Here is a 27,738-nt window from a genome sequence, read left to right on the forward strand (position 1 = left end):
AAACCACTCCCTCTGGGAGTACATCAAAACACAATGGAGGACACTGGACCTTATATGGCAGTAAAGTTAGACACAGGAATTTCACCACTTGTAGCAAAGGTAATGATTAGCACATCTGACTCTAAAATCAGGTCATGTCTTGAAACAAATCCCAATACAAACACAAAAGAGTAAAAAGACATGTCTGTTGCAAAATGAAACACAATATTCAAAACAGTCCTTATAATGTTCTATATATATTTTTGCATCCAAATTATTCATATACAGATACTGCTTTAATATTGCTAAATTCTTTTGCTGATTCATTATTTCACTGTACTGGATAGAGGAATCTAACTAAGCATGCTATAGGTTCTTTTTTGTTTTCCAATGCTTCATTTGTACAGACAATATACTTTTGTATTTGAGTTGAGATTAGTTTATTTGTTTATTCAGAATGGAACACGGAATTTAGTCCACAGTTGAGAAAATGTGTAAAACACATAAACCAGAAAACATGATTAACAGTTCAAATCCCACAGAATCAAACTGTCTTCCCTAGCTTGTTGGAAGGACTATGACAGCTGATGTTTAAGATATATGCCTCAAGCATTTCTCCCAGACAGAGAGACAGTTCTCCTCCTCGATGCCCCAGTGTCTCCAGAGGGTCTCTTCAGACGGTGCTGGGGGAGCACTATGAAGCCGCCCGGAAGGAAGCGGCGGCTCCCCCACCCCAGAGCCGGCACAGTGCATTGTGAGTATGGACCTCCCAAGACTGGATTCAATCTGTGCAACAAGAGGCTCAGAGCAATAGTCACTTAAAATGCACTTTTTTTAGAGGTTTATGCACTTTAACATCCCAAAGCTACTAGACTAAGGCGGCCTTGATGGTGATTCTTAATCTTAATTAATGTTTGTTATTCTATTTATTGTGCCCCTGGTATAGTTACAAATACAGTTAATTCATTCAAATAAGAGAGACACACAAAACAGTTGACAAGAAAAAACAGGCCACTGTCAACAAGCAGGCAGACAGGACACATGCAGAGGCACAAGGGAACAGTGAAAACACAGAGAACAGGCAGACAGGGTTTTAGGTGCCGTGCTCAAGACCAATGGGCACCTAATTAGTGGATGTGGATGTATGAGAGCTGTTTTTATCACCCCCCACCCACATTTTCCCTACCCGTCAGGGATTGAACCGGCCACACTTCGGTCACAAGTTCGATACCCTACCAGTAGGCCACCGATTCCCTGCAAGCCCTCTGAATTAGCATATTAAACAAAACTCAGAGTCTGGTCACTCAGGATTTCCACCACTTGCATCGCGACTGGCGCTAACTTTAAAATCACTGATCCAGCAAAACCACATTATTCAGGGATTCATAACGTTGCTTCCTACTTCACCTAAACTTTTCAAACTGACACTGAACAGCATTGGCAGTCAGGAAACAATGTATGAGTCGTTTGTGCAGCAAAGGTAATGTATCTTTGCTGTAAATTAATTTACACATTCTTTCGACTGCAATTTTTGCTACTACCGTTTACCAAATCCGAGACAAGTGTCATCCCCTCTCACCGCTGATTGGGCAGGTGATCTGCCAACCAATGGAAATGGTTGTGAATTAAGGTGTTCCAGACTTTTCATTTCAAGCTTACTTTGATAGGCTTCCCAAAAGTCACATTAGATGCAAAAAACAGCGATAACTCCACCCACTTACCGCTGAGTGGGCTGTACACCAGGCGGGGCTTCGCAGGTGATTGATGGCTACCGATTTCTACGTGCAAGGTGGCTGACAGAGAGATCGTACATGGCTTCAGATGTATTTTTTGGTTACAAAACCTGACTTTATAGCTTTATTAGTGCATATTTCTCACGAACTTTTACAAAATATAAGGCAGCAAACCCTGCACTTATTTGTTGGTATAGAAATACTGCCTTCTATGAGTTAGCTCCGCCATCTTGAATTTTTTTTAGTTAACTTTCAGGCAATAAATGTCATGTCGCCTTCACTCCAACTGCGACGCTTGTGGTCAACATGCTCAGAAAATGGGTCAATGGCTCCAGCAGGTCTACCAAGAGAAGGCTCAGGACAACCGCAGACACCCGACCGACCTTGCCTGCTGCCGAGGATCTGAGAGCAGATAGATAGATAGATAGATAGATAGATAGATAGATACTTTATTGATCCCCAGGGGAAATTCAAGAAATTCAAGAAAGAAATTCAAGCAGAGTTGCACCGAGCAGAACGCCCACCCCACCCCACTCACACACACACTCTTATCTGACCAGCCGTCACCACACTCCCAGAGGTGCAGAAACACACACACTCTTATCTGACCAGCCGTCACCACACTCCCAGAGGTGCAGAAACACACACACACTCTTATCTGACCAGCCGTCACCACACTCCCAGAGGTGCAGAAACACACACACTCTTATCTGACCAGCCGTCACCACACTCCCAGAGGTGCAGAAACACACACACACACTCTTATCTGACCAGCCGTCACCACACTCCCAGAGGTGCAGAAACACACACACTCTTATCTGACCAGCCGTCACCACACTCCCAGAGGTGCAGAAACACACAAATGAAACAAAAGTGGGTAGAACTCACAAATGAAACAAATGGAGTTTTGTAAACCTCTGTGAGGTTCAGAAGTGCCACAGGTACAGGAGGAGGATCATGTCCAGGGATTCTGACGTGCTTGGACAGGTACAGGGGGAGGATCATGTCCAGGGATTCTGACGTGCTTGGACAGGCACATGGAGTGGATACAGATGAAGGTAGGTTAGGTTGGTCCTTACTTTTTTAGTTTTTATTTGTATACAACTTCAACAGTAGCATCTTTATTTTGTTTTCTAAAAAAGGAGTGATGTACTTATATGTACACAAAGATATCTTGTTTTCATTTGCATAAATATAATACATTTGCATAAACATACATATTGATTTGATTGGTCAAAGGTGTGAAAGTGAATTGAAAGTGAATGTCTATGTATGTATATTAATGGTCAAAGGATGTACAAGTGAATTATGTTGCTCTTATGTCTGCAAGGACCAACAGCGCTCTAGCAAAGTCCTTTTAGGCAAGTCCCTCCACTCGGTGGCCATTTGACAACGATTTTTGGGCACTCGTCAGGCATCCATTTCGGCAGAAATGTGTGTGCGCAAGGCTTCACGACACCAATCTTGCTCCAGCGGCGAGATCACAACTCATGATTGGCACAATGTCTTCACAACACACCATATGATTGGCTCAATGTATTCACATCACACCACATGATTGGCTCAATGTATTGGCATGTCGACGTTTTGCCAAGGAAGGGGTGGAATATGTGTAGACAACGGCCATATTGGCGTGACAAACTAGCCCCATGCATTTCTATAGAGTATTTTTTGAGAAGTCTCTGGCTCTAGTGATCTTGATGAGGACCTGTAGAGTGTGCAGGTGATCTTGATGAGGACCGGTAGAGCGTGCAGGTGATCTTTATGAGGACTGCTAGAGCACGCAGGTGATCTGGATGAGGACCGGTAGAGTATGCAGGTGATTGCTGCAGCAGGAGAGCCAATTGTCCAAAAGACAGCACAGGTGGACGATGGCCTCACAATCCAAACGAAATTGCTGCACTGGCAATGCAGTGGACTAGATGCAATTTCCTGAATTCTGGTACATTTTAACAGGTTATTTAGATACTTCTATATAAGAAAATAAAGCTATTAATTCAATGACTAATTCGGAACCAGCTTTATTAACCTCATGGTATAGTTAACCATGCAGTTGCAATATCTGTTAAATTAAGTTATTTAATGCTTTGAATGCAGCCCTGGAGTGGCTATCGGGAGCTTCGGGAGGATTCCCGGTGGGCCGTTAACTTTTTGTACCAGACTGAATGTCATGAGCTTATAAAGATATTGTTTCTGAAGTTCATTTGCTGCGCCCTCGCGGCACTTCAGCAGCCTACATGTAGAACGGTCGCAGCCCCTTACTCACAGTTTCCCAAATATTAACAAAGTAGCACTCACAAAAACTGTTCGGAAGTCGCAACTATACCTAGTTTATATTTGCAACAATTAAGGGGAGTTTATGAGCAGTCCCTCCTCCAGTGGTACGGTCCTAACGAACGCCAGGATGACACACAGTTACAGTAATTGAGAGTTAAAAGAAATCGTTATTCTTCCGCCGTCCAGTCCAGCAGCTGTGCAACAATGGAAAACAGGCGATTTTGGAAGGTGTGTAGCCTATCTGCTTTAACTTTTTTAATCTAGGCGGCATTCCACCCAGAGTCAGAGGCCTACCCTCTGTGATATGAATGAATGTTCTGCCTTCATATGCTCAAGCAGGCCTTTATGTCCATGTCGCAAATGTCCGACTTGCTGCAGCTACAATCATCTTGAAAGTAGCCTAGCCTAGGCCTGACAGGAGATAACATTCTACAATTTACACGGATTTTTTCTCCTCTGTTGATCTCGCAACGTTGTTGGCTAATTTGTATATGATTATAAAAACAAAATACCACTTAATTTCGGGTTAAAATGCATTAACGAGCGTTACTGAAGTTTGTCCCGACTCCCGAGTAAAATATGTACCAATTTTTTTGTAATGCCTTACAGTAGCCTACCACGTTACAGCAAATTAGGCCCATTAGGCCTACATTATGCCATTTTTATAACGCGTTACTCCCAACACTGTATAGGCACAACAAAACACTAAGCGGGGAATTAACCCAAGTGCGTGCGTAAAGTCAAAAAACGTGTAACTACGCATATTTCACCCTGCCAGAATTCTCCCCTGTGTCATTTACGCGCGATAGAGGGAGTTACCGGTTTGGCACCCCCAAACTCTGGGTGCTTATTATGTATACAACTCTTGCGTGCATTCGGCCACTGACTTTCCAGCTGGGTCTCCAACATGTCGCTCTCAAGCTCAGTCGCTTGCCACCTTGCCAGAGCTTGCCAGAGGCTGAAACACTCTACTACATTTAAACACAATTGTTGCCGCAACTAGCCTACGAAATTAATAAAAAGTAAATTATGCATAATTTAAAAATGACTCAATAGGCTACTTGGCTACGTAATAAGGTTTCCATTACAGCACCGTGGACGTTCAATGAACGCATGAAAGCGGATGGTTTGTTTGAAATCCCGACACTCTTTCAACTACATGGAACGTAATAGTGATTATCAAATACCTCCCCAGATTTCAGTGCCCATCAGTCCCAACATTTAACAATATAATTAAACAGTCCAAAAGTAAATTAAATATCAAACTAAACCGAAAATGTCATGCTTTTGAAGGCCTACCAGTATGCCCTCCAAGAAACGCAAGTCTCAAAATAAAACTCGCATAAGAAATAAAGGGCTGTCTCGAATACAATCCTGCCCCTAAAGGCCTGTACTTTGTCTTAAGACCCCGGCCATAAATTGAGGATTTACAGTATCTAAGTAGACAAACTGGCTTCAGATATCCAACAGAGTGAATACGAGATTGTGCAGTCTTAGCTGTGGTTATTGACGTGATGCTGTTAATGGGGGAGTTTTACATAGCCTAGTGTAAATAGGTTATTATTTATTTGACGTACCTATAAGGCTTTTTTCCTTATCAAAAGTGAGGGGGACGACTGATCTCTTCAACACTGCGGGGGATTTGACGCTTGTCGCTGTGTGTGTGACTGAAGTGGAATGGGAGAATGCGTGTAACAAAAAAAAAAAAAAGCTTACGAGCGATTTACGCACAAATGGGAGAATCTAATGAAAATGACAATGAAGCACTAAACAGATGCTGAAAACAGCACTGGTATTTCGCACGGCAAAAGTGGGGGGGTCCAAACTAACAATTTTAAAAAGTGGGTGTGTGTTTTGTAAGAATTTAAGAAATGTTTGTATAATGGCTCCGACACTCATGCCGCAATGTGCTGCTGCACTGGTAATGTGTGTGTGGCCGCAATGTGCTGCTGGTAATATGTGTGTGGCCGCAATGTGCTGCTGCACTGGTAATGTGTGTGTGGCCCTAATGTGCTGCTGGTAATGTGTGTGTGGCCGTAATGTGCTGCTGGTAATGTGTGTGTGGCCCTAATGTGCTGCTGCACTGGTAATGTGTGTGGCCCTAATGTGCTGCTGCACTGGTAATGTGTGTGTGGCCGTAATGTGCTGCTGCACTGGTAATGTGTGTGTGGCCGCAATGTGCTGCTGCACTGGTAATGTGTGTGTGGCCGTAATGTGCTGCTGCACTGGTAATGTGTGTGTGGCCCTAATGTGCTGCTGCACTGGTAATGTGTGTGTGGCCCTAATGTGCTGCACTGGTAATATGTGTGTGGCTGTAATGTGCTGCTGCACTGGTAATGTGTGTGTGGCCGTAATGTGCTGCTGCACTGGTAATGTGTGTGTGGCCGTAATGTGCTGCTGCACTGGTAATGTGTGTGTGGCCGTAATGTGCTGCTGGTAATGTGTGTGTGGCCATAATGTGCTGCTGGTAATGTGTGTGTGGCCCTAATGTGCTGCTGCACTGGTAATGTGTGTGTGGCCGTAATGTGCTGCTGCACTGGTAATGTGTGTGTGGCCGTAATGTGCTGCTGGTAATGTGTGTGTGGCCGTAATGTGCTGCTGCACTGGTAATGTGTGTGTGGCCGTAATGTGCTGCTGGTAATGTGTGTGTGGCCATAATGTGCTGCTGCACTGGTAATGTGTGTGTGGCCGTAATGTGCTGCTGCACTGGTAATGTGTGTGTGGCCGTAATGTGCTGCTGGTAATGTGTGTGTGTGGCCGCAATGTGCTGCTGGTAATGTGTGTGTGGCCGTAATGTGCTGCTGGTAATGTGTGTGGCCGTAATGTGCTGCTGGTAATGTGTGTGTGGCCGTAATGTGCTGCTGGTAATGTGTGTGTGGCCGTAATGTGCTGCTGCACTGGTAATGTGTGTGTGGCCGTAATGTGCAGCTGGTAATGTGTGTGGCCGTAATGTGCTGCTGGTAATGTGTGTGTGTGGCCGTAATGTGCTGGGCAAACTCTTAATCGTCTTTCCCACTCATGCTGGCTCCTGGTTGACTGACAAGGGAGTCGTCCAATCACCAGTGCTTGCTCAGCTGCACCTGCTGCCACTCTCCTTGTCAGCCACGGCTTTTAAGTGATGCCAGGAGGGACACTCCTCGCCAGACTGTGGTGTCGTTCAGACTGGATTCTTGTGATTTTTGGGACTTTTTGGGATTTTCTGCCTGGTATTTGTTGAACCCTTTGCTTGGACTTGGCCATTACCAACCTGCCTGTTCTGTCATGGCAGTCTTGCTGCCTCCTGTTTGTCTTTGCCTACCTGTGTACCGACTTCTCTGCCTCTTTTTTGCCAGTTTTTAATGATTGACTGAACGCTGCCTGTATCGGTGTTTTTATTTTTTACATTTCTTGAGTTGCCTTTTTGTATTGTCCATTGCTGTTGAGTGGCCCTGTGGTCGCATATTTTGTTTGTCTACATTAAAACTACCCTCTGCCTCAGAGACACACACCACACACACATTATGCTGACATGTACACATTGCTTGTAAAGACTTTACATGTAAATGTGTAAATGTAAAGTCTTCCTTACTTTGGTTTAAATCATAACAATGTAATGAAAATGCAACCAAACAGAATAAATATACAGGATTCCTGCAGTTAAGCCCTGCTGAAACAAACAGCTGGAGACCAGCTTATGCTGGTAGCTGGTTTTAGCTGGTCTTTGCTGGTTTTCTTCCAGCTCTTGCTGGTCTTTGCTGGTGTATCCTCTGCGGCGGTACCTCATCACACTTGTTCGGAGGTCAGCAACCCGTGCAGATGCCTGGTTCAATGAAAGCCACAGGAAGACCCGTTACTACATTGAGCGAACATTTGGCATGCTGAAGAGTCGCGTTGCTTGCCTATCCTTTGGCCTACGAACCACACCACAAAGGGCAAGCAGCATAATAGTCACCTGTGCAGTCCTCCACAATTTGGCAATCGACTGAGATGAGCCCTGTTTTTCTCAGCCACAAGGCCTTGGATTTGAGAACTTTAATACTTCTCATGGGCCTGATGCTGTTGATCTAGCAGGCAGGCAGTGCATTTCGCCAAGCCTTTAGTGCTAACCATTTCAGTTGACTGACTGTATAAATGGGAATTTACCTTTTGTGTTTTGTATAACAGTATGATCTACTGTGTGTTCCATTTATTTTACAGACAAATAATCTGTTCTTTGTCGATTTTAGTTAGACATTGGCCTATTTAGCAACTGTCACGGTTGCAAGGGTTTGACCCAAACGCAGGGCAAAATACGGCAAGGCAATCTTAAGAGTTCCAAGAATCTTTATTCCCAACTGAACAAACCTTGTGTAACAACACACATTGGCTGAGAGGAGACAGAGGGTTTACATACACAGGGGTAACAGGGCACAAGTGAACAATGATCAAGGTAAAACAAACAGGTGGAAACCAATATTAAACTAACAGACTAATTAACAAAAAGACAGAGGACTGGACGAGACCAACAAGACATTAACGGGGAACAGGTGTGGAAACAGAAACGGAGGGAAAACTAACAAGACAGGAAGCACAGACCAAATAAGGAGATGGGGCGGAGACAAAGACAGGTGACAGGCAGGTAAACACAAAGCACATGGGGAACAAACCAAGGAGCACATGGCACCGGACCCTTACAGTGACGGCTGGTCAGATAAGAGTGTGTGTGTGTGTGTGTGTGTGTGTGTGTTTCTGCTCGCTGGCTTATAACAATTCAACCCTTATTATTCATAAAATAAAAGCTGTGTTATAATCGAAAAAGGTTCTTTTCAATAGAATATTTTCCTTACATTTTAAGTTCAACCCTCAAAAGGTTCTTTAGCGTATAGAACCATTTCAGAGGGTTCAATTATAAGAACCCTTGGGGTTCTTACATACTCAAGAAAAGGGTTCTATAGCCTAGAGTAGTAGTTGGAGAATTAGCCTCTTAAAGCCTTTCAAAGCCTTTCAAAGACAGGGATGTTAAGGCCACAGGTTGGTAGTCGTTGTCACAGTCGTTGCTCTTTTTGGCCACAGGGCATATAATGGAGGATTTCCAGACTGAAAGAATTGAGTGTTAAGCCAGGGAGCAGTTGAAGAGGAGACCGTAGCCTTCAGCAAGTGGCTGCAGATCTGGTCTACCTCAACCTCCCTCCCTACAAGCTCAACCTCCACCTGCAGAAGCTCCCTGTTCACATGGCCTGGCGTCATAGCAGTGAGCTCCTCCATTAGCTTCTCCTTCACCTGTGTGTAATCAGTTTGGTCAAACCTGCAGTACTACTGATTAAGATTCTCTGCCATATCAACACAGTATTTTTCCCTGGTGGTGTGTGTGTATGTGTGTGTGTGTGTTCTCTGCCATATCAGCACAGTACTGTATTTTGCCGATCAGATAGATTCGAAGAATAATTTAGTAAGGAACTACAACATTTTCGAGGTCACGTCTTCTGAACGTAACATAATCTAGACATTAAATATTTAATTGCCACCAGGCGCCATAGCACTGCACTTCGGCTGATGTGAGCAAGCAGTGAAATGGCGCCATCTGGTGGCCATTAAATAACACACAGGTGTGCGGAAGAGAAAGCAACACTGCCAAGAGGAAAGCGTAAGTAAACAGAAGACGGCGCGTCACTCTTAGAAGGCAAATAAAATACTGTAGTAGCCTACTGCAAACTACATTTGAAATACAGCAGGGCTCTCAAGTGTCACGCATTGAGCGTGACAGTCACTCATTTCAGTCTTTTGTCACGCACTCCCGCCACACATTGTATTTCTCACGCAGAAAAACGATTTATAATATTTAATATGCCGCAGCCCAAAATGTATCTGGCCGCGCCGCTCTCACTATTATATGGAACCGGCAAGAATCAAGCACGTCTCCCCTGGAGTTCTTAGTCCAGCCTGCCACTTATCAGCCAATCAAAAATAACGAAAGGGGCTACACAATAGACGAGGCTGAAGTTAGCACCACTTTCAGATCGCGGGGGAGTTAAGTTTTTATTCCACCTTAAATATTGCAAATTTTCTACCACAAGGGGCCAGTGTTGACCGCAAATCCACGATAACACAGGCATGTGCCTGTTGCAGATGAACAGGCATTGTTCACAGACGTTCAAAAGCCTGTATATCTTTTTTCTGTTGACTTCTTTGCCGAATGTTTTGATAAATGTTGCCTTTTGTGTTCTATTAAATAATTTGGTAATTTAGAAGGGGGGGGGGGGTATGTAGAGGGTGGCAGATTATGTAGTTTTTCTTTACTTTCTGTGCTGGATCTTTTGATACATGTGTTATGTTTTCTATTAAATAATTTTGTTAATTTTGCACTGGGGGGTTGTTATGTAGTTGGTATAGATTTTGATGTTTTTCTACAGTAAATGTATTCCCTACGGCCTACATGTCATTTTGCATCAGATGTTCAACACATTCTATAACTACACTCTCTCCTCTTTCTAATGACACCCCATTTGTGAAATTCTATGGTGGAAAATGGCCTTTTTTGCCCTTTGAAAATATATAGTATGTATTTTGTGAAATTGCAGAATTTCAGCACTAGAACAGCCACACTCATCTCAGGAATGATTTTGCAAGGGATCTTCCACCACATTCTGAAACTACACTCTCTCCTCTTTCCAATGACACCCCACTTGTGAAAATCTATGGTGGAAAATGGCCTTTTTTGCCCTTTGAAAATATAGTATGTATTTGTGAAATTGCAGAATCCAGTAGAGACTAATGCTAGCAATTTACAAACATACATGTAGTCTACCGATATACACATTTTATTCACTGAAGTCTTGTCCTGAACTAGGCCTATTGGATGAAAAATGTGACGTATACTCCTCTGCATTTGTGACCTGAAGTAAGCTGTGCTTGCATATGTGCAGATGATGTAACGCACATGTGTCAAATGCGCGCCGAATGCGGCCCGCCACATCATTGTTGTGGCCCGCAAGAGCTTTGTCAGACCTGCTAACCTGTAGGCCTACGTATTTTGCGTAGCAGGCAAGCATTTTCACATCAAAGTAGGCTACACCGGTACGATTTGTTACTTAAAAGTAGCCTACGCTAAAACGAGCAGACATCATGGGAATTACAATCGATTTCATGAGAAAGTGACGAAATAGTGGGAGAGAATGACAGCAAAGCATAGTAATTGGCCTCTGGATATGTTATTTTTGCAGACCTACCTATCAGTTGTTTCCGAGAGCGGGCTATAGGCTATATCTCGTTTATTTCATTGCAAAGCAAGTAGCTTGCCTGCAGCAATATGACTGAGGGGTTCTTAAAGGTGCTCTAGTGATGCCATGCGTTTTTAGGCTGAAACATTTTATGTCACTTACTGCAAACATCACCTAACCAACCGCTAGCTGTCTGTGTCCTGAATACAATGTAAAAAAAACGTGATCTCTGTGGACAGCCCAGGCTCCACGTTACCCAGCATGGCTTAGAGCACCTTTAAAGAAAATGAACGCTAATAAACACACACCCCATGCATCTCTAGACTGGAGGTGAAACACCACCACAGTGTTGCTAGCTTACTTTTCTCTCTCAGTGGGTTAGGCTATTTGAAAAACTTGTAGATGTGAGCTTAAAGCGATGGTTCGGAGTAATTTCACCCTAGGGTCCTTTGCACCATGACCCCGAGCCAAACACCCTCCCAGAACCTGTTTTCCCTTGGTCGAACCCTGGTTGAGTAGCGCTGTCAGAAACGAGAGTTTCTGCAGTCGTATGGTACCAACTTTTATCTCGTAAATTACCCCACTAATAATGCCCTGAATGGTACGAAACTTCTACAGTAGTACAACTATGTTCTTTAAAAAGTACCTGCTTTTAAATGTACTTTAAGTATTAAAAGTAAAAGTATTTGCATAATGATGTATTCTCTTAATATCTATATTCTAAAAGAAAAATTAGTATAGGCTGTGGCATTTCAATTAAGCTAGTTTTAGTTATACTCGACTAGATAGTTATAAGCTAATGCAATTGTGCTTACCATCTGTGGACAAGTTTACATTCTGACCTACAATTCTAGAGACTGTAATTCTGGTTATCTACTAGGGTGATCTGCTGAGTATCATTCAGCAAAACACGAGAACCTGAAGTTTAACGGGGTAGACCAGGGAAACGTCGGGTGGATCGTAGCCTACTGTAATGCCAATTCTGCTGATTGAACAGAAAAGTTGCTGAGAAAGGTGTCTTTATGATTAGGTTCAGTTTCACTTGCGCAGACGCACATAGACATTGAATGAGCGCTCACATTTCTACCCCCCAATTGTAGGCTATGCCTCTTTATTTGATCACACACAATTAAGAAATATTTCCTAATCTGGAAAATGCTACGTTTTCTTCGGCCAGCGGTTCTATAATAGTCTACCATTCATTTGTGCCGCAAATGATCAGACGTGTGACAGAAGCATGTGCATAGCCTGTAACTTCGCTGATCCGCGGATAGCAATCTCATCGGAGAGGAGGCCCTAACGCTGCAGATAACAGACAGAGAAAGGCACAGATCACAGTTGCATGTCCAGTGTAGCCATGGGTCTGGTGAATATAGCCTACCGAATGCAGATGGCTACAAGCTCACGCTTTGCCTGGTCTAGACTAGAAGCTTATGTTTCTAAGAATGTACGTAGCGCTCCAGAATCTTTGGTAGCAACCCCCCGGTAAAAGAAACGTGTTTGTCAGAGAGAGAAAAAAAACTGATCATAAAATGTATCGTAAAAAAGAACGATGGTGTTGTAGAAATGTAGCGGAGTAAAAGTACAGATAATTGCTGTAAAATGTAACAAAGTAAAAGTCAAAAGTATGCACTGTAAATTCTACTTAAGTAAAGTACAAATACATGGAAAATGTACTTAAGTACAGTAACAAAGTATTTGTACTTCGTTACATTCCACCACTGCAAAAAACGTTATATGTAATCGCTTTCTGCCAGGACTTTTACGGGCTTTTCCCAAATCGACGCAGCGGTATAGTAGCAGATACTGTATAAGACCCCGTTTACACATAGGAAAAACAATATTTTATAAAATACAGAGATGGCAAAAGTACTCACTTCCCGTACTCAAGTAAAAGTAACAAAGTACAGGCTTGGAAATTTACTTAAAGTATAAAAGTAAAAGTAAGCAACCATTTTTTATGCAACAGTACCTGGACCACAGAGTGCAAGAGTGCCAGTCTCTCTTTTTAAATCTTCCCATAACCTGTTGAGCCGTTTCTAGGCTTTCCCCCCATTCAGAGGGTAGTGTGTTCTTTTGGCCTACCATCAAATGCTGGACATCTTTAGAAAGCTAAGATGCTGTAGGTTCTTAGGAAGCACTGGCATAGAGTTACAGAGCCTAGAATATTGTTTTTTCCTTCTGCCGGATAACAAGCATCTCTGAATTGACCACATTTCAACCCTCTAGGTCACTTGATATTATTTTAGAAACACAAATGAGCCCTAGCACCAGGTCTTGTGAAGCTGTGTGCAAAAGTAGATCAATGTAGAATGAAAAATTAGTACTTTAGATCATTATTTGCCAGTATGCTCATGTGTTATGTAATGCACTATGGAAACTCCCCATAGGACTTTTGGTTACCCAAAATGCATACTGACAATAAAAATATGCATTTCTGAGGTTTCTTGTAGACTATTTGGATTGTAGCCTATGTCAGGTTCTGAAATGTAATAATTACACCAAAGTCTCTATTTTTGCATTTTCTTTGTTGGCTTCATGGGTGTGTATAAGATGGACTATACATCTGCACAACTAATATTGGATAAAACAACATGAATATTTAATTCCTATAAATATTTCAAGACCAGGAATGTAGTGGTAAAATCAGAGGTGGGTAAACTATGAATTCTGTGATCACGGTAAGGTGGACTGCGCCATGCGGTATCAGATTTTTAGAAAAGGCATTCAGAACATGTTTGATGATGGTGGAGGTTATTGTTCAATGTTTATAACAATACAAGTGGCATTAAGTGGTTCATAGTGTTGATGAGTGTAGGCTACATATTGTTATTGTGGATAATACAGTGTGATTTTTATAATTGTTAACAGTTGTAATTGGTGAATAAACTCTTTTGAGAGGTGGATAAACTCTAATAAGAGATGGATAAACTATTTCTGAAATTTCAGAGGTGGAAACTGCATTTAGCCTCCACATCCCTATTCAAGACCCAATGCTGCATCTACTTATTGCTAAGGATATAGGCTACACTGCAGCTAGAAGTTAGGGAAGCTTCAAAGGCGAGGAGAGGAGGAGGGCATTTTTGACTAAATTAACTTGAGACATACTACTACGTGCTAAAGTTAACGTCACTGCCATCAAGCTGTAATGATTTGCCGCGAATGAAAGCTGTCCAAATCTGTCGAGTCATCTTGTGGTGCGTCAAGTGCAACGTATTCCCATCCGCTATTGATGACTCAAAAAATAATAACGGTAGGCTAACTCAACTGAAATTATTTGAAACCAAAGTAACGAGCCAGTTTTCTAAAATGTAAGGAGTAGAAAGTACCGCTATTCGTGTTAAAAGAGTAAAAGTAAAAAGTCGCCTCAAAAATAAATAGTAAAGTAAAGTAAAGTAAAGTAAAGTAAAAATATCTGAAAAATCTACTTGAGTACAGTAACGAGTATTTGTACTTCTTTCAGATTTCAATTCAGATTTCAGTTATTTGTACTTTGTTACTTCCCATCTCTGATAAAATATATTTTCATGATGTTTGGCCTTTTATTTACACGAAAACGGAGGTTCTATTACTGAAAACGATTATTTCTATTTTGGAAAAACGCCGGTTTCACGTTTGCATGCAGGGGGAAACAGTGTATCTGTTTCGACCTCACTCTGACCGTCACTACGGTCTAAAAAAGGAACGATCACCTTTGTTCTGCCTATCACCGAGACCATATGTCAACAAAGTCATGCCCATGACCTCCGGAAGCAGAACGACTCGAGCTTGTAAATAGCGGAGATTGCTCCCGGTTCAGTCTCTCACCTTGATCGCCTCATCTGAGACCTGTGATACGTGAGTACGTACTTTCACTGCTTTCTTGCTTTGACTGTGTTTGTTAGTCTGCATGTGGCAGTAACCTGTGTTTTTTTCAGGAAACTTTGTTTAACTTTGTTTAACTTGTTGACGCCTTTCCTGAGTTCACCCCATACCGCACGGCGGAGGGGCTAGTGTGAGCCTGCTGCCTGCGTTCGCGCACTGCTGCGGGCTGCCGTTTCAGTGTTATTTTCCTTTTGTGTGTGCCAGGTTTCCGGGTTGTTGTTTGTTAACTACTGTGTACCTTATCTGGCTGTTCGCGGCTAGTTGGGCTTGGTGTGAGCCTGCTGGGTGCGTTTGCGCACCGGCGTGGGCCACCGTTATTATTTCTGTTTACTGCTCTGGCAGCTGGAACCTGTGTGGGCCTGATCGGCGCGTATGTGCTCGGCCGCTTAGGCGCTAATGTTACTGTGTGCTTCTTGTTAGCTTTGTTGTTGTGTGCTAGGCTACTTGCAAAAGGTAAGTTTAGCTGTTTGTGTCTGCTAGGTGCAGTCTTGCACAAGATGCGGGCTGCTGTGTGTCTTTTCTCCAATTGTCCACTGGTGTACGTCGGCGCGTGCGTTCGCGCACTGGTGGCCGCCTTCTTTGTGTATCTGTTGTGTACCCCGTCGCTGCTGTCCGCAGCTAGCTGGGCCAGTGTGAGCCTCCTAAGCGTGTCCGCACGCTGCTTCAGGCCACCCGTGTACTGTATTACACCACTGCTGTATCTCTTTACGGGCTGCTGCTTGCAGACCCAGTGCGTTGTACGGCCAAGGTAAGTGCCTTATTGTATTGTATTGTATTGTGTTGTATTGTATTGTGTTTTTCTGTGGTAGGCAATGGCGGCACACTACTGCAGAGTCTGTAGGGCCACGATGGCCCCCAATGACGGGCATAGAGAGTGTCCCGCTTGCCTTAGGGCCGCCCACCTCCTGGAGGATGTCGACAGCCCCTGCAGCGCAGCCTGTGACCTTCCTAGGGAGGAACGGCTCCGCCGGGCTGACCAGGCATGTGGCCACGTGCGTGGATGGGACAGGCGGCGCTCACCCGACCGACCATCCCACTCTCATAGGCATGGCCGTAAGCATACGCACAAGCGTAAACGGCAACATGAGTCCCCTTCCAGGCATGATCAGGTGGAGGTCCCTGGACCTGCTAAGCGCTCGGCTCCAGCTGCCGTGACCGAGGGTAATGGCACGGAGTCGCTTCAGATTCTCTCAGCTCTCCAGGCTCTGGCTAGGAGGATGGACAGGCTGGAGGGTCTCCAGGGCACGTCATCCCCTTCTCTGCCTCCTGGCCAGGAAGGTCTCTCCCCATCCAGGCCTGAGAGCCATGGTGCGGATGTTGATCTGGGTGATGTGGATGTGCTTTCGCTCCATGCCCCTCGTTCTACGATCGATGACGTAAGCGGGGACGGCCTCCTGGATGAGCTACATTCAGACATGGTGCAGCCAACTGATGAATCCACGGTGCCAGGGGAGGTCCCCGTCGGCTCCTTGATGTCACGGGTGTTGAGTGCCTCCAAGATCCTGGGTCTTCAGGCCCCTATGCCAGACATGGCTTCCCTTGGGGGCGTCTGGGAAGGCGTCTCGCACAGCAGCCCACCACCCTGTATACCCGTGGCAGTGGATTACACGAAGGTGCTGCAGACGGCATGGGGTAAGTCGCTACAGCGCCCCAATTCAATCCAGGTTGCCATCAGCTGGCAAAGGCTGCCTATCCGGCCGACTCAGGGCTAGGGGATATGCCACCGGTCGAGCAGTCCATCGCCGCCTGGACTTCCCTGGGGCCTGCCAATGCATCTCCCAATCCACGCTGCCCGCGTAAGGAGTGTGCCAAGACGGACCGTCGCATCAGTCACTGCTTTGACGCATCAGCACGGGCAGCCCGTATGGGCAACGCCCTGGCCATCACTCTGGCGGCTCTGCGAAAAACGATGAGCCCGGAGGACCATGATGCAAGGGCCCTGGTGGATGCCGCACTGTCAGCCCACTCCCAGCTGACGCGTGATGTGGGGAGTGCTATGGCCTCTGCGGTGCTGTGCCGTAGACAGGTGTGGCTTGCCCAAACCTCTCTCCCTGATGCCATCAGGACAGACCTGTTAGGTCTCTCCGTGGTGCCTGGGCATGTGTTCCATCCAGACTCCCAGGGGGTGCTGGACAGAGTGGAACAGGCTGGCGCTTCTAGAGAAACTGGTCAGCGTGTGTGCCACAGGCGGGCTCCGGTTCCCCACAGGGCAGCATCAGGTAAGTATGGGCGGTGGCAGCCCGCCCGAACACCACAGGTAAGTATCAACTATGCTGCCCCACGGGACCAGCGCTTTCGTGCACCAGACCAGAGCTCAGCCCCAACTCCCTGGCCCAGAGGACAGCAAAGACCTCGACGGGGCGCAGGCAGAGGTGCAGGCCGCGGTGGCGGTCCTGCCTAGGGATCCGGGGCTGCCCGTCGATTGCCCTTCCCAGCTGTCCAGGACCTCCTGGGAAGGGATTGTGCCAGACTCTTGGGTTGTGGCTACGGTGACTCACGGTTACCGCCTACAGTTTCGACGGCGGCCCCCTACGTTTTCAGGGGTCAAGACGTCTGTGAAAGACCCCCTTTTAAATTCCGTGCTTGTCAAGGAGGTCCAGGAGTTGCTTCTGAAAGGGGCCATCTCAGAAGTACCGCTGCACGCACGGCACACTGGGTTTTATTCCAAATATTCTATTGTGCCCAAAAAAGACGGAGGTTACCGGCCGGTCCTCGACCTCAGGCCCTTGAACCAGTACCTCAAGGTGCTGCCATTCAAAATGGTCCACGTTGGAATAGTGATTCGTTCCATCCAGGAAGGGGAGTGGTTTACGTCTCTGGATCTAAAAGACGCGTACTTCCACGTCCCTATCTGCCCAGCACACAGGTCCTTCCTCCGCTTCGCCTTCCAAGACAGGGTGTTCCAGTTTCAGGTCCTCCCATTTGGCCTTTCACTGGCCCCCAGAATTTTTACTCGCGTGGTGGCAGCCGCGCTAGCCCCCCTGCAGGTCCAGGGCCTAAAGATCCTACCGTACCTGGACGACTGGCTAATTTGTGCCCCATCTCAGGTGCAGGTGGTGCACGACACCAACACGGTTCTGACCCATATCCAGGCCCTGGGTTTCACGGTCAACTGGAAAAAGAGCAACTTGCAGCCCCGCCAGCAGGTGGATTTCCTTGGTGTCCTGCTCGACTCGGTCAGCATGACGGCGTCTCTCACTCCACGGAGGACAGACAGCTTGACCGAGGCTCTGACAGGCTTTCGGCTGGGCAGACTGGTCACCGCCCACAAAGTCCAGAGGCTGTTGGACTTAATGGCCGCGGCAGCTGCGGTACTGCCATTGGGCCTGCTGAAGGCACGCCCCCTGCAGTGTTGGTTCAATGCCTTTCAGCTCCACCCGAGAGACGACAGGCATGTGAAGTTGCGGGTGTCTCCTGCTTGCATCCGAGCCCTGCGTCCTTGGACGGACAGGAGGTTCTTACTCCAGGGTGTTCCACTGGAGGGCCTTCCTCACAAGAGGCAAGTCATCTCGACAGACGCTTCTCTGACAGGCTGGGGAGCTGTCTGGGAAGGGCTGTCAGCGAGGGGCGTGTGGCCTCCCTCCTGGACGTCAGAGCACATCAACGTCCTCGAGCTGAAGGCCATCCATCTCGCCCTGCAGAGGTTCCTGCCAGGGTTGCGAAGCCAACATGTTCTGGTGAGGTCAGACAGCACCTCGGCGGTGTATCATGTCAATCACCAAGGCGGCACGAGGTCCTGGCGGTGCCTCCAGGTGGCGGAGGAGTTGCTGTCATGGGCATGGCCGCGTCTGGCTTCAGTGAGGGCAGTACACGTTCCAAGTGTGGAGAACAGGGCGGCCGACATTCTCTCCAGGACCGGGCCACTCCCGGGGGAATGGAGATTGAACCCAGAGGTGGTCAGCCAGGTCTGGGCTCAGTATGGGACTGCACAAGTGGACCTGTTTGCGTCGGCAGAAACGACTCACTGCCCAGAGTGGTACTCTCTCGTGGGACAGGGAGGCAGTTTGGGCCTGGATGCTCTGTCACAAGACTGGCCGACAGGCTTGTTGTACGCTTTTCCTCCATCCCCTCTTGTACCTCAGGTCCTGCGGAGGATCAGGGAGGGCCAACACACAGTTCTGCTGGTTGCTCCACGGTGGCCGGCGAGGCCTTGGTTTCCAGACCTTCTCCGGCTCCTGCGGGGTCAGCCATGGCAGTTACCCTGCCGGGCAGATCTTCTGTCACAAGCAGACGGGCAGATCTGGCATCCGAACCCAGGTGCCCTGCGCCTGTGGGTTTGGCCCCTGCAGAGTCAGTCATTGAACAGCTAGCTGAGTCTGTGCAGGAGACTCTGAACAACGCCAGGGCTCCTTCTACTAGAGCTTGCTATGCACTCAGGTGGAGGATCTTTTCGGATTGGTGTGCCAGCTTGGGTCTTGAGCCAGCGGTTTGCCCTGTGCCACAAGTTTTGCGCTTCTTGCAGTCCTATTTGGATCAAGGCAAGGCGGTCAGTACTGTGAAGGTTTATGCCTCGGCCATTTCAGCCTTTCACCAGGGTGCGGATAACAGGCCCTTGGGTAGGCATCCACTGATTGGTCAGTTTTTAAAAGGGGCCCACCGGTTGCGTCCAGTTCGCACTTTGCGGGCACCAAACTGGGATTTGCCCACCGTTTTAATGTCTCTTACTGAAGGCCCATATGAGCCCATTTTAGATGCAGATCTGCGATCTTTGTCTCTGAAAACTAGCTTTCTCCTGGCTCTTTGTTCGGCCAGGCGCGTCGGGGAGCTGTGCGCCCTCTCCGTCAGCGAAAACTGCCTGAGGTGGCAGGCAGGGGGCACTGGCGTGTCACTTTGGCCTAATCCAGCCTTCCTGCCTAAGGTTCTAAGTCAGCAGTCTATCAACCAGGTTCTGTAGCTGACCCAATTCCAGCCGTCTGCTGCCTCACAGGCAGAGCGCGACAAGTTGCTCACTCTGTGCCCAGTCAGGGCTCTGAGAGCTTATCTGGCCCGTACGCAGTCGTTGAGGAGGGAACACACTCAACTTTTTGTCTGTTATGGCAGTGTTTCTCAAACTTTTTCAGACCAAGGACCACTTAACCAATAAAAAAACCCTCACGGACCACCTAGCTAAAAAAAGAGTAGTACCTACTTCAAAAGTATATCACACAATAGGCCTACTCACTGAACCACCTTGCTTTTTGTCTTTGCACCTTGCTTATTGTGTCAGAGGATTAATACGATTTAAACTGGCATAGCTTACATAGGCAATATTGCAGAACTGTTTGGATTTACATACAAGTTGGTTCAATATTGCATCTATACTATATTTTACCACGTCTGCTCGCGGACCACTTGGGATAGCTTGCGGACCACCAGTGGTCCCCAGACCACACTTTGAGAAACACTGTGTTATGGGGCGGCGAAGCAGGGACTACCGCTTTCCAAACAGCGGCTGTCGCATTGGCTGGTTGAGGTTATTTCCCATGCCTACCAGGCTCTGGGAATGCCGGTCCCTTCGGGTACAAGGGCTCACTCCACCAGGAGTATGGCTACGTCTTGGGCTGCCCTTAAGGGGGTACCAGCAAGCGATATCTGTGCAGCGGCTTCATGGGCGACGCCTTGCACTTTTACCAGGTTTTATAGGGTGGACGTCACTCGCCCAGCTCCAGTTGGCGACGCTGCCCTCATGTCCGTGACCGAGCGAGGTTTTAATGGTTAGCTTAGAGCTCCTCGCGACTTTTTTGGTATGTGTCATCCCTTTTTTAGACCGTAGTGACGGTCAGAGTGAGGTCGAAACAGATCGTAAGTTACGCATGTAACTATGGATCTGTGAGAACGAGGGATGACCGTCACTATCCTTGTCGCTCGGACCATCCTGAGGCGCTCAAGGTAGGAGACTGAACCGGGAGCAATCTCCGCTATTTACAAGCTCGAGTCGTTCTGCTTCCGGAGGTCATGGGCATGACTTTGTTGACATATGGTCTCGGTGATAGGCAGAACGAAGGTGATCATTCCTTTTTTAGACCGTAGTGACGGTCATCCCTGTCTCACAGATCCATAGTTACATGCGTAACTTACGTTTTGCATTGTGATGTTGTTTCCTCGTTTGTTTGAAATCTCTGATTTGCCACCTGTTTGCTCGAAGGGTTTGCGACACCTTTCCCCAGCTGTAGCATTGGTGTGAACGGAATTATTATATGAGGGGAAAATAACAGTTTTTCAGAATACCCTGCTAAGTATTAACATGGTCTAATAGCCTTGCTGTCTTGTGTTTTTTGCTTAGTTGTGTTTTTTATTTTATAGACTTTTAATTACTTTTTCTGCTGTTATTGAATGTGTGTGTGTGTTGACTGTATGCTACTGTGACCTTGAATTTCCCCTAGGGATCAATAAAGTATATCTATCTATCTATCTATCTATCTATCTATCTTGGAAAGTTATTGCTTGTTCACCAGTTATTTCAGTTATCTGATAAATAAATATCATAGCTATAACACAGAGGAATGTGAGTGGGTACACATACAGTATGTTTAAAAACGCATACATTGATGAACAAGCATTATGTTTTGTTACCAAACTCATAAAAAATAAAATTGTAGCCTACAATATATTGTACACTTAAATGCCTGCTTGCCATAATGGTAATGGTACTTATACTTCCAAAGCCAGTAAATTTGTTGGTAATCAATAATAATAGAATGCAGAGGCAATTGTGCAATAATATTACTAGGATACTAAACCACCAACTTGGAATACACCCAAGGACAGTGTTTTGGAATAGGCCTTCACTTGGAATACAACTCTGGACGGTCTTTTGTTACAAGCAGGTCCTTTGAGGGTAGGCCTACTTATAATGCTGATGTGGCCCGGGATGAAAATGAGTTTGACACCCCTGATGTAACGTATGATGACGTAATTTGTATAATGCATTGCGAGACAGCAAGACTTTCTGTCTCTGCAAAGTTGCAAGGCTGGTTTTTCAGCTCACAGATGCTAGGGGGAAGCGAGATGGCCACCATTCACCCCAGAAAAAGTCATATAGCCATTCCAATGACTCTGAAGCTGTTAAGTTAAGGTTAATTAAGCTAAAAAACTTGCATAATTCCCCTTTAAAATGTTTCAGTATAGCCAAAATTTGTTTCCGGCGGCAATCTTGGACACCATCTAGAAAATGACCTCTTTACTGGGGTCAGATTTCAGAGTTCTTAAGTACATCTAAAGGTATCATAATCAGTTGAAAACCTTTTAAAAAAATCTAATCAAAAAATGTTGGTGTTACTTTTTAATATATTGACCCGCCTATGTCAGGAAATCAACTGTTTTATTTGTGTGTGTGTATGTATATTTAGCATGGGGCCACTCTGGAAATCAACTGTTTTATTTGTGCGTGCGTACCGTATGTATTTAGCATGGGGCCACTCTGGTCTCACCGACCCAGTTGGGTCGGTGTTGTTTCTGAGCTGAGCGCTTGACCAGTTGAAGTCTGCCCCTCTGGTAGGACCACTTCTCGCCCCTCTCTCCGCCCCGGGGGCACCAGAAGCTGAGCCGCATCATGTCCGTTCCCATGGCGACTTCCTCCCTGCTTCTGTTCCATAGCTCCGCCCCCGTCTCCATCCACATCCCTGTCTCCATCTTCCTGTCCCTCTCCATGCACTCTCTCCTTGTGTACTCGGCGTCCTGTCGTTCTCTGTCCCTCTCCATGCACTCTCTCCTTGTGTACTCGGCGTCCTGTCGTTCTCTGTCCCTCTCCATGCACTCCCTCCTTGTTGCGTACGCAGCGTCCTGTCGTTCTCTGTCCCTCTCCATGCACTCCCTCCTTGCGTACGTGGCGTCCTGTCGTTCATTCGTCCATCTCTCTCTGGGGTAAAGTCCCCCCCTCCAACTCTCGTCCGGTCTCCTCATCCCTGGTCTTGTGTCTCTAAACGGCTGGGCCGATGGGTCTCTCTGTGCTCTCCCTCTCCTCTCCTCCTCCTCTCCCTCCCTCTCTCTCCTCCCCTGTACTCTGTTGTAGTACTGGCTGGAGTACATTTGTCTGCCTGGATAAAATCTCTGCCTTAGCTCGCCCTCTGGTGGTGAACCCACTCCATTACAGCACCTCTCCTCCACTCTCCTCCTGTGCTGAATGCCTGAGTCTTGTCCACTCCCCTCCTTCTCCTCCTCCTCCTCCTCTTCCTCCTTTCTCTCGTCTTCTGACGACACGGTCTCATCCGTTTTCTTTTTTTTGTTCCTTTTGCCGCGGCATCCTCTGCGGGTTTTCTTGCCCTTTCTGAGTTCCACAGACTCGCCACCTTCTCCTGCTGCACTTCCTCAAGACAAAACAAATGGATGAGTTAGTGAGATGCTGCATGTGGGCCTATGAGGGATGCCAGTGGGCCTATGAGGGATGCTGCATGCCAGTGGGCCTATGGGGGATGGGTTAGTGAGATGCTGCATGCCAGTGGGCCTATGGGGGATGCCAGTGGGCCTATGAGGGATGCTGCATGCCAGTGGGCCTATGGGGGATGAGTTAGTGAGACGCTGCATGCCAGTGGGCCTATGGAGAATGTTGCATGCCAGTGGGCCTATGGGGGATGCTGCATGCCAGTGGGCCTATGGGGGATGCTGCATCCCCCATAGGCCCACTGGCATGCAGCATCCCCCATAGGCCCACTGGCATGCAGCATCCCCCATAGGCCCACTGGCATGCAACATTCTCCATAGGCCCACTGGCATGCAGCGTCTCACTAACTCATCCCCCATAGGCCCACTGGCATGCAACATCCCCCATAGGATCCCCCATAGGCCCACTGGCATGCAGCATCCCTCATAGGCCCACTGGCATGCAGCATCCCCCATAGGCCCACTGGCATGCAGCATCCCCCATAGGCCCACTGGCATGCAGCATCCCCCATAGGCCCACTGGCATGCAGCATCCCTCATAGGCCCACTGGCATGCAGCATCCCCCATAGGCCCACTGGCATGCAGCATCCCTCATAGGCCCACTGGCATGCAACATCCCCCATAGGATCCCCCATAGGCCCACTGGCATGCAGCATCCCCCATAGGCCCACTGGCATGCAGCATCCCTCATAGGCCCACTGGCATGCAGCATCCCTCATAGGCCCACTGGCATGCAGCATCCCCCATAGGCCCACTGGCATCCCCCATATGCTGCATTCAGAGCACCTCGGAATGACCGCCCCCGTGGCTACTTTGTTTTTCCGACAGCAAGTGTTCATGTGCTTTGCCATCGGAATGTGTGACAAACACGGACGCCACAACAAAGGTTAAAACATACGCTCACTAATCCTAACAACTGTATTTGCTTAAAATATAGTGTAAGATGCTCGTGAAAGTGATAAAAAGGGCAAATTCCCAAGTTCACATTAAAACTGTTGGACATGAAAGGCCACATGGACTACAATCGAACTACAATGTGACAACAAAAGTGATGACGAGCCCCTAACTGGGTTTCCGAGTTTCCGACCTCTGACTCACACATTAAGTGACGTGAATGACGCGGAATGATGATGTTTTCACTCAGAGAAAGGTTTTTCCGAAGCCCATGAACGCTAGGATAGGCCCACTGGCATCCCCCATAGGCCCACTGGCATGCAGCATCCCCCATAGGCCCACTGGCATGCAACTAAAAGCAATGGAATTTCCAGGCTTGAATGAGGAAATAGATTATGCACCGTTTTTGTAACTTAGCTTTACATGGTCTTGTAAGAAAATATAGGGCCTAGATCTATTTATAGGCTACTCTATGTATGTATGTAGATTGTGTAGTCTCACAACAAGTAAAATATGTATGTTTTCTTGATTTTGTGAATGTTTACTATCTTATGCAGGGACCCGTGTGAGAGGCGGCCCAAAGTTTGTTTTGCTATTTTGATTGACAGCTCTCTACTGCTGAGAGCTGTGTGAGAGGCGGGCTCAGCAGTGGGGAGAAGCTCAGCACTAATTGTCTAGTTGTCTGCACCTGTCCTTACCCACATCCTTAACAAATACACTACTCTGTTCTTTTGTGTTACTGCCCTGAAGAAGGCACTCATGCTGCTACGTGTGGGCCTTGTTTTTAATATGTCCATGTAGGACTTGTCAAATTAATAAAGACATTTTAAGTTGGAGTGCCTTAGTCAGAGAATTTATTCTCATTCTTGAACCTGGAAAACAGAGAGCTACTTAGCTCACCCCTCCCTCCTGTGCAACTGAAACTCTCCTGTGCCCGCATCCTGTTCAGTTCAGGAAGTTCTACCCAGAGGCCCAGTGGATGTTGGCCAAACTAGGACCCACCACACCAGAACTTGCAGCCCCATCTGGCTTCACACAACCCCCACGCACGCCAATGCCAGACCACTGGCACAGAGAAAGACTTCACCCTCCTGACCACTGGCACAGAGAAAGACTTCACCCTCCTGTGAGGAGTGGTTCACGTTTCCTTTCATTTTTTCTGGGTACGTCTGGCGTCCTGGAGCTCGAGCCAGACACAGGGGGGTCTGCTATCTCACTCACCCAGACACAGGGGGGTCTGCTCTCTCACTCACCCAGACACAGGGGGGTCTGCTCTCTCACTCACCCAGACACAGGGGGGTCTGCTATCTCACTCACCCATATGAGGCTCCTCTCTGGGGCTGGAGAGGCCTGCTGCCTCAGCCTCATGTCCTGCTGCCTCAGCCTCATGTCCAGATGCCCCGTCCTCCGTCGACTGTTTCTCCTCCTTGTCCTGTCCTGTGGGAGTCTGTAATTAATTCTAGCACAACTTAGGTCTATTAAAATCTTACTTCATTAAGTGATTTATTATGTTCATTTGAATAGAGAGTTTAATTCTAGCACAGCTTAGGCCTATTAAAGTCTCACTTCATTAAGTGATTTATTATGTTTATTTGAATAGAGAGTTTAATTTTAGGAGTCAGCCTAAAACGTGAACCTGTCGTCTCAAACCTGATAGGCTACAGACCCCTGGTGGTGACTCAATGCAGGTGCATGTTAAGCAACCTGTTAGTCTGGCACTAATGATGTATACGTATATATACGCTTTTGATCCCGTGAGGGAAATTTGGTCTCTGCATTTATCCCGATCCGTGAAATAGTGAAACACACTCAGCACACAGTGAACACACAGTGAGGTGAAGCACACACTAACCCCAGCGCAGTGAGCTGCCTGCTACAACAGCGGCGCTCGGGGAGCAGTAAGGGGTTAGGTGCCTTGCTCAAGGGCACTTCAGCCGTGCCTACTGGTCGGGGTTCGAACCGGCAACCCTCCGGTTACAAGTCCGAAGCGCTAACCAGTTGGCCACGGCCCTATGTTGTAGTTGAACTTTCTTTTTCTTGGTCTCTTAAGTCTTAGGCGCCTTTTCTATTCTGTAGCATTCAATTGCACTACACTAACTGCCATAGCAGAATCTTATCACAATCTAGGCTAAGGGTGCCTATTCCAAACATTAAAATAAAAATATGTTTCTAATGACGTGGGATATGCTTAAGATCCACCTGTATAGGCCCACTAGGCATGAACAACTCCAGATGTTCTTTCAGAGCTTAAAAAAACACAGAGGTTATGCAATAACGTTTAAATCAACTGGAAAGCTCACTATACTGACTGATGTATTGGAGAGATTCATAGTGTCTCCTTCTGGCCAGATCAGAGCCAGTTGGGTTAGCCCCTTGAGCCGTGGATCTGCCCAAGGTTTCTTCCTTGGTAAGGGAGTTTTTCCTTGCCCCTGTTGCTCTTGGGTGCTCCTTGTTGGTGCCCCCCCCCCAATCCCAATCCTCCCCCACCTTTTTTATGCAGCCCTTGCCACTTAATCTACTAAACCCCTCTTCTACTGCACCTTTTACCCCGCCCCCCCCCCCCCATAAATGCACAAATAGGCTGACACCAGATATAATTTCACTGCATTGCTTACTTCCAGTAACTATATGCATGTGACAATAAACTTCCTTGTATCCTTGTTGGAGACTCACCTGTGGGACCCCCTGCCTCGTCTGCGATGGGGCCCAGGACGGCTGCTGTGTCTGCTGCTGACTGGTCCATCATCTCCCTCCCTCCCTGCGTTCTGGGGAACTCTGCTTCCCCTGTCTCACTCTCTCTCTCCTCTTTCTCAGCTTTCTCTCCATTGTTGCTAACTCCATTTCTCAAACCAGGTGGTTTGTCTAGGTCTGAACCGACGTCTCCTTGCTCTGTTTCAGTCTCTGGGTGTCTGTTTATTCCTCCCGTGTCCTGTTTCTCGTCTCTCTCAACATTATTTTCCTCGTCTCTCTCCCTCAGTGTCTCCTTGGTCTCTTCTAGTCTCTTCTTGTCTCCTTCCTCTCTGTTTCTCTCTTCAGCTGTTTTCGGTCTCCACTGGAGAACTTCTCTCCACATTCTCGTTGTCTGTCTCTGACATGTAAGGTTGTCATGTCTATCATTCTCTATTTGTAATTGCTTTGCATCCAGCTGCCTGCTTAAATCCTCCATCTTGAGATTTCTCCACTTCACCAAGGATTTTTTTCTTAAGCTATCACTGTCCTGCTCACCCATCTCCTGATATGTTGTTTAGGAAATTTCCTCAACATCAACTCTGCATTAGTTTAAAGAGTAGCCTACAAACCACTGACAAAACAACACTTCTACTGGCCATAGACTGTGGCCTTAACTTGCATTTTGGTGCATGGTTACTGTAACTATGTGGAACTAAAACAAAATAATCAAACAAAAATATAAATGGAATAGTGGAATAGAAGTGAACAGTGCCAAATAGACTCGTTA

General features: G+C 46.9%; 1 protein-coding gene across 4 annotated transcripts; it reads right to left on the bottom strand.

The window, feature by feature from the left end:
- Nucleotides 1-1,483: 1,483 nt before the first annotated feature.
- On the bottom strand, nt 1,484-27,738 carry LOC121715159 (trichohyalin-like). Of its 4 annotated transcripts, none has more exons than XM_042100588.1 (4): nt 26,955-27,738; nt 25,599-25,718; nt 22,403-23,313; nt 1,484-2,114 (listed from the first exon to the last, which is right to left on the bottom strand). In XM_042100588.1, exons 1-3 carry the CDS (start codon nt 27,508-27,510, stop codon nt 22,412-22,414), a joined length of 1,578 nt encoding a protein of 525 aa, XP_041956522.1. In that variant the 5' UTR covers nt 27,511-27,738; the 3' UTR covers nt 1,484-2,114; nt 22,403-22,411. The 4 variants fall into 4 exon arrangements, with proteins under 4 accessions (XP_041956522.1, XP_041956521.1, XP_041956523.1 ...); XM_042100587.1 differs by lacking the exon at nt 1,484-2,114 and adding an exon at nt 7,421-7,788; XM_042100589.1 differs by lacking the exon at nt 1,484-2,114 and having other exon boundaries at nt 22,370-23,304.

The sequence above is a fragment of the Alosa sapidissima genome, chromosome 8, assembly GCF_018492685.1.
Source record: "Alosa sapidissima isolate fAloSap1 chromosome 8, fAloSap1.pri, whole genome shotgun sequence".
Lineage (NCBI taxonomy): Eukaryota > Metazoa > Chordata > Actinopteri > Clupeiformes > Clupeidae > Alosa > Alosa sapidissima.

Coding starts and splice junctions, on each gene's coding strand:
- LOC121715159 (XM_042100588.1), bottom strand. CDS start 27,510: ATGGGTGAGCAGGACAGTGATAGCTTAAGAAAAAAATCCTTGGTGAAG. Junction 25,719..26,954: donor CGAGGCAGGGGGTCCCACAG/GTGAGTCTCCAA, acceptor AGACTCCCACAG/GACAGGACAAGGAGGAGAAA. Junction 23,314..25,598: donor CAGAGAGGAGCCTCATATGG/GTGAGTGAGATA, acceptor TTTTGTCTTGAG/GAAGTGCAGCAGGAGAAGGT.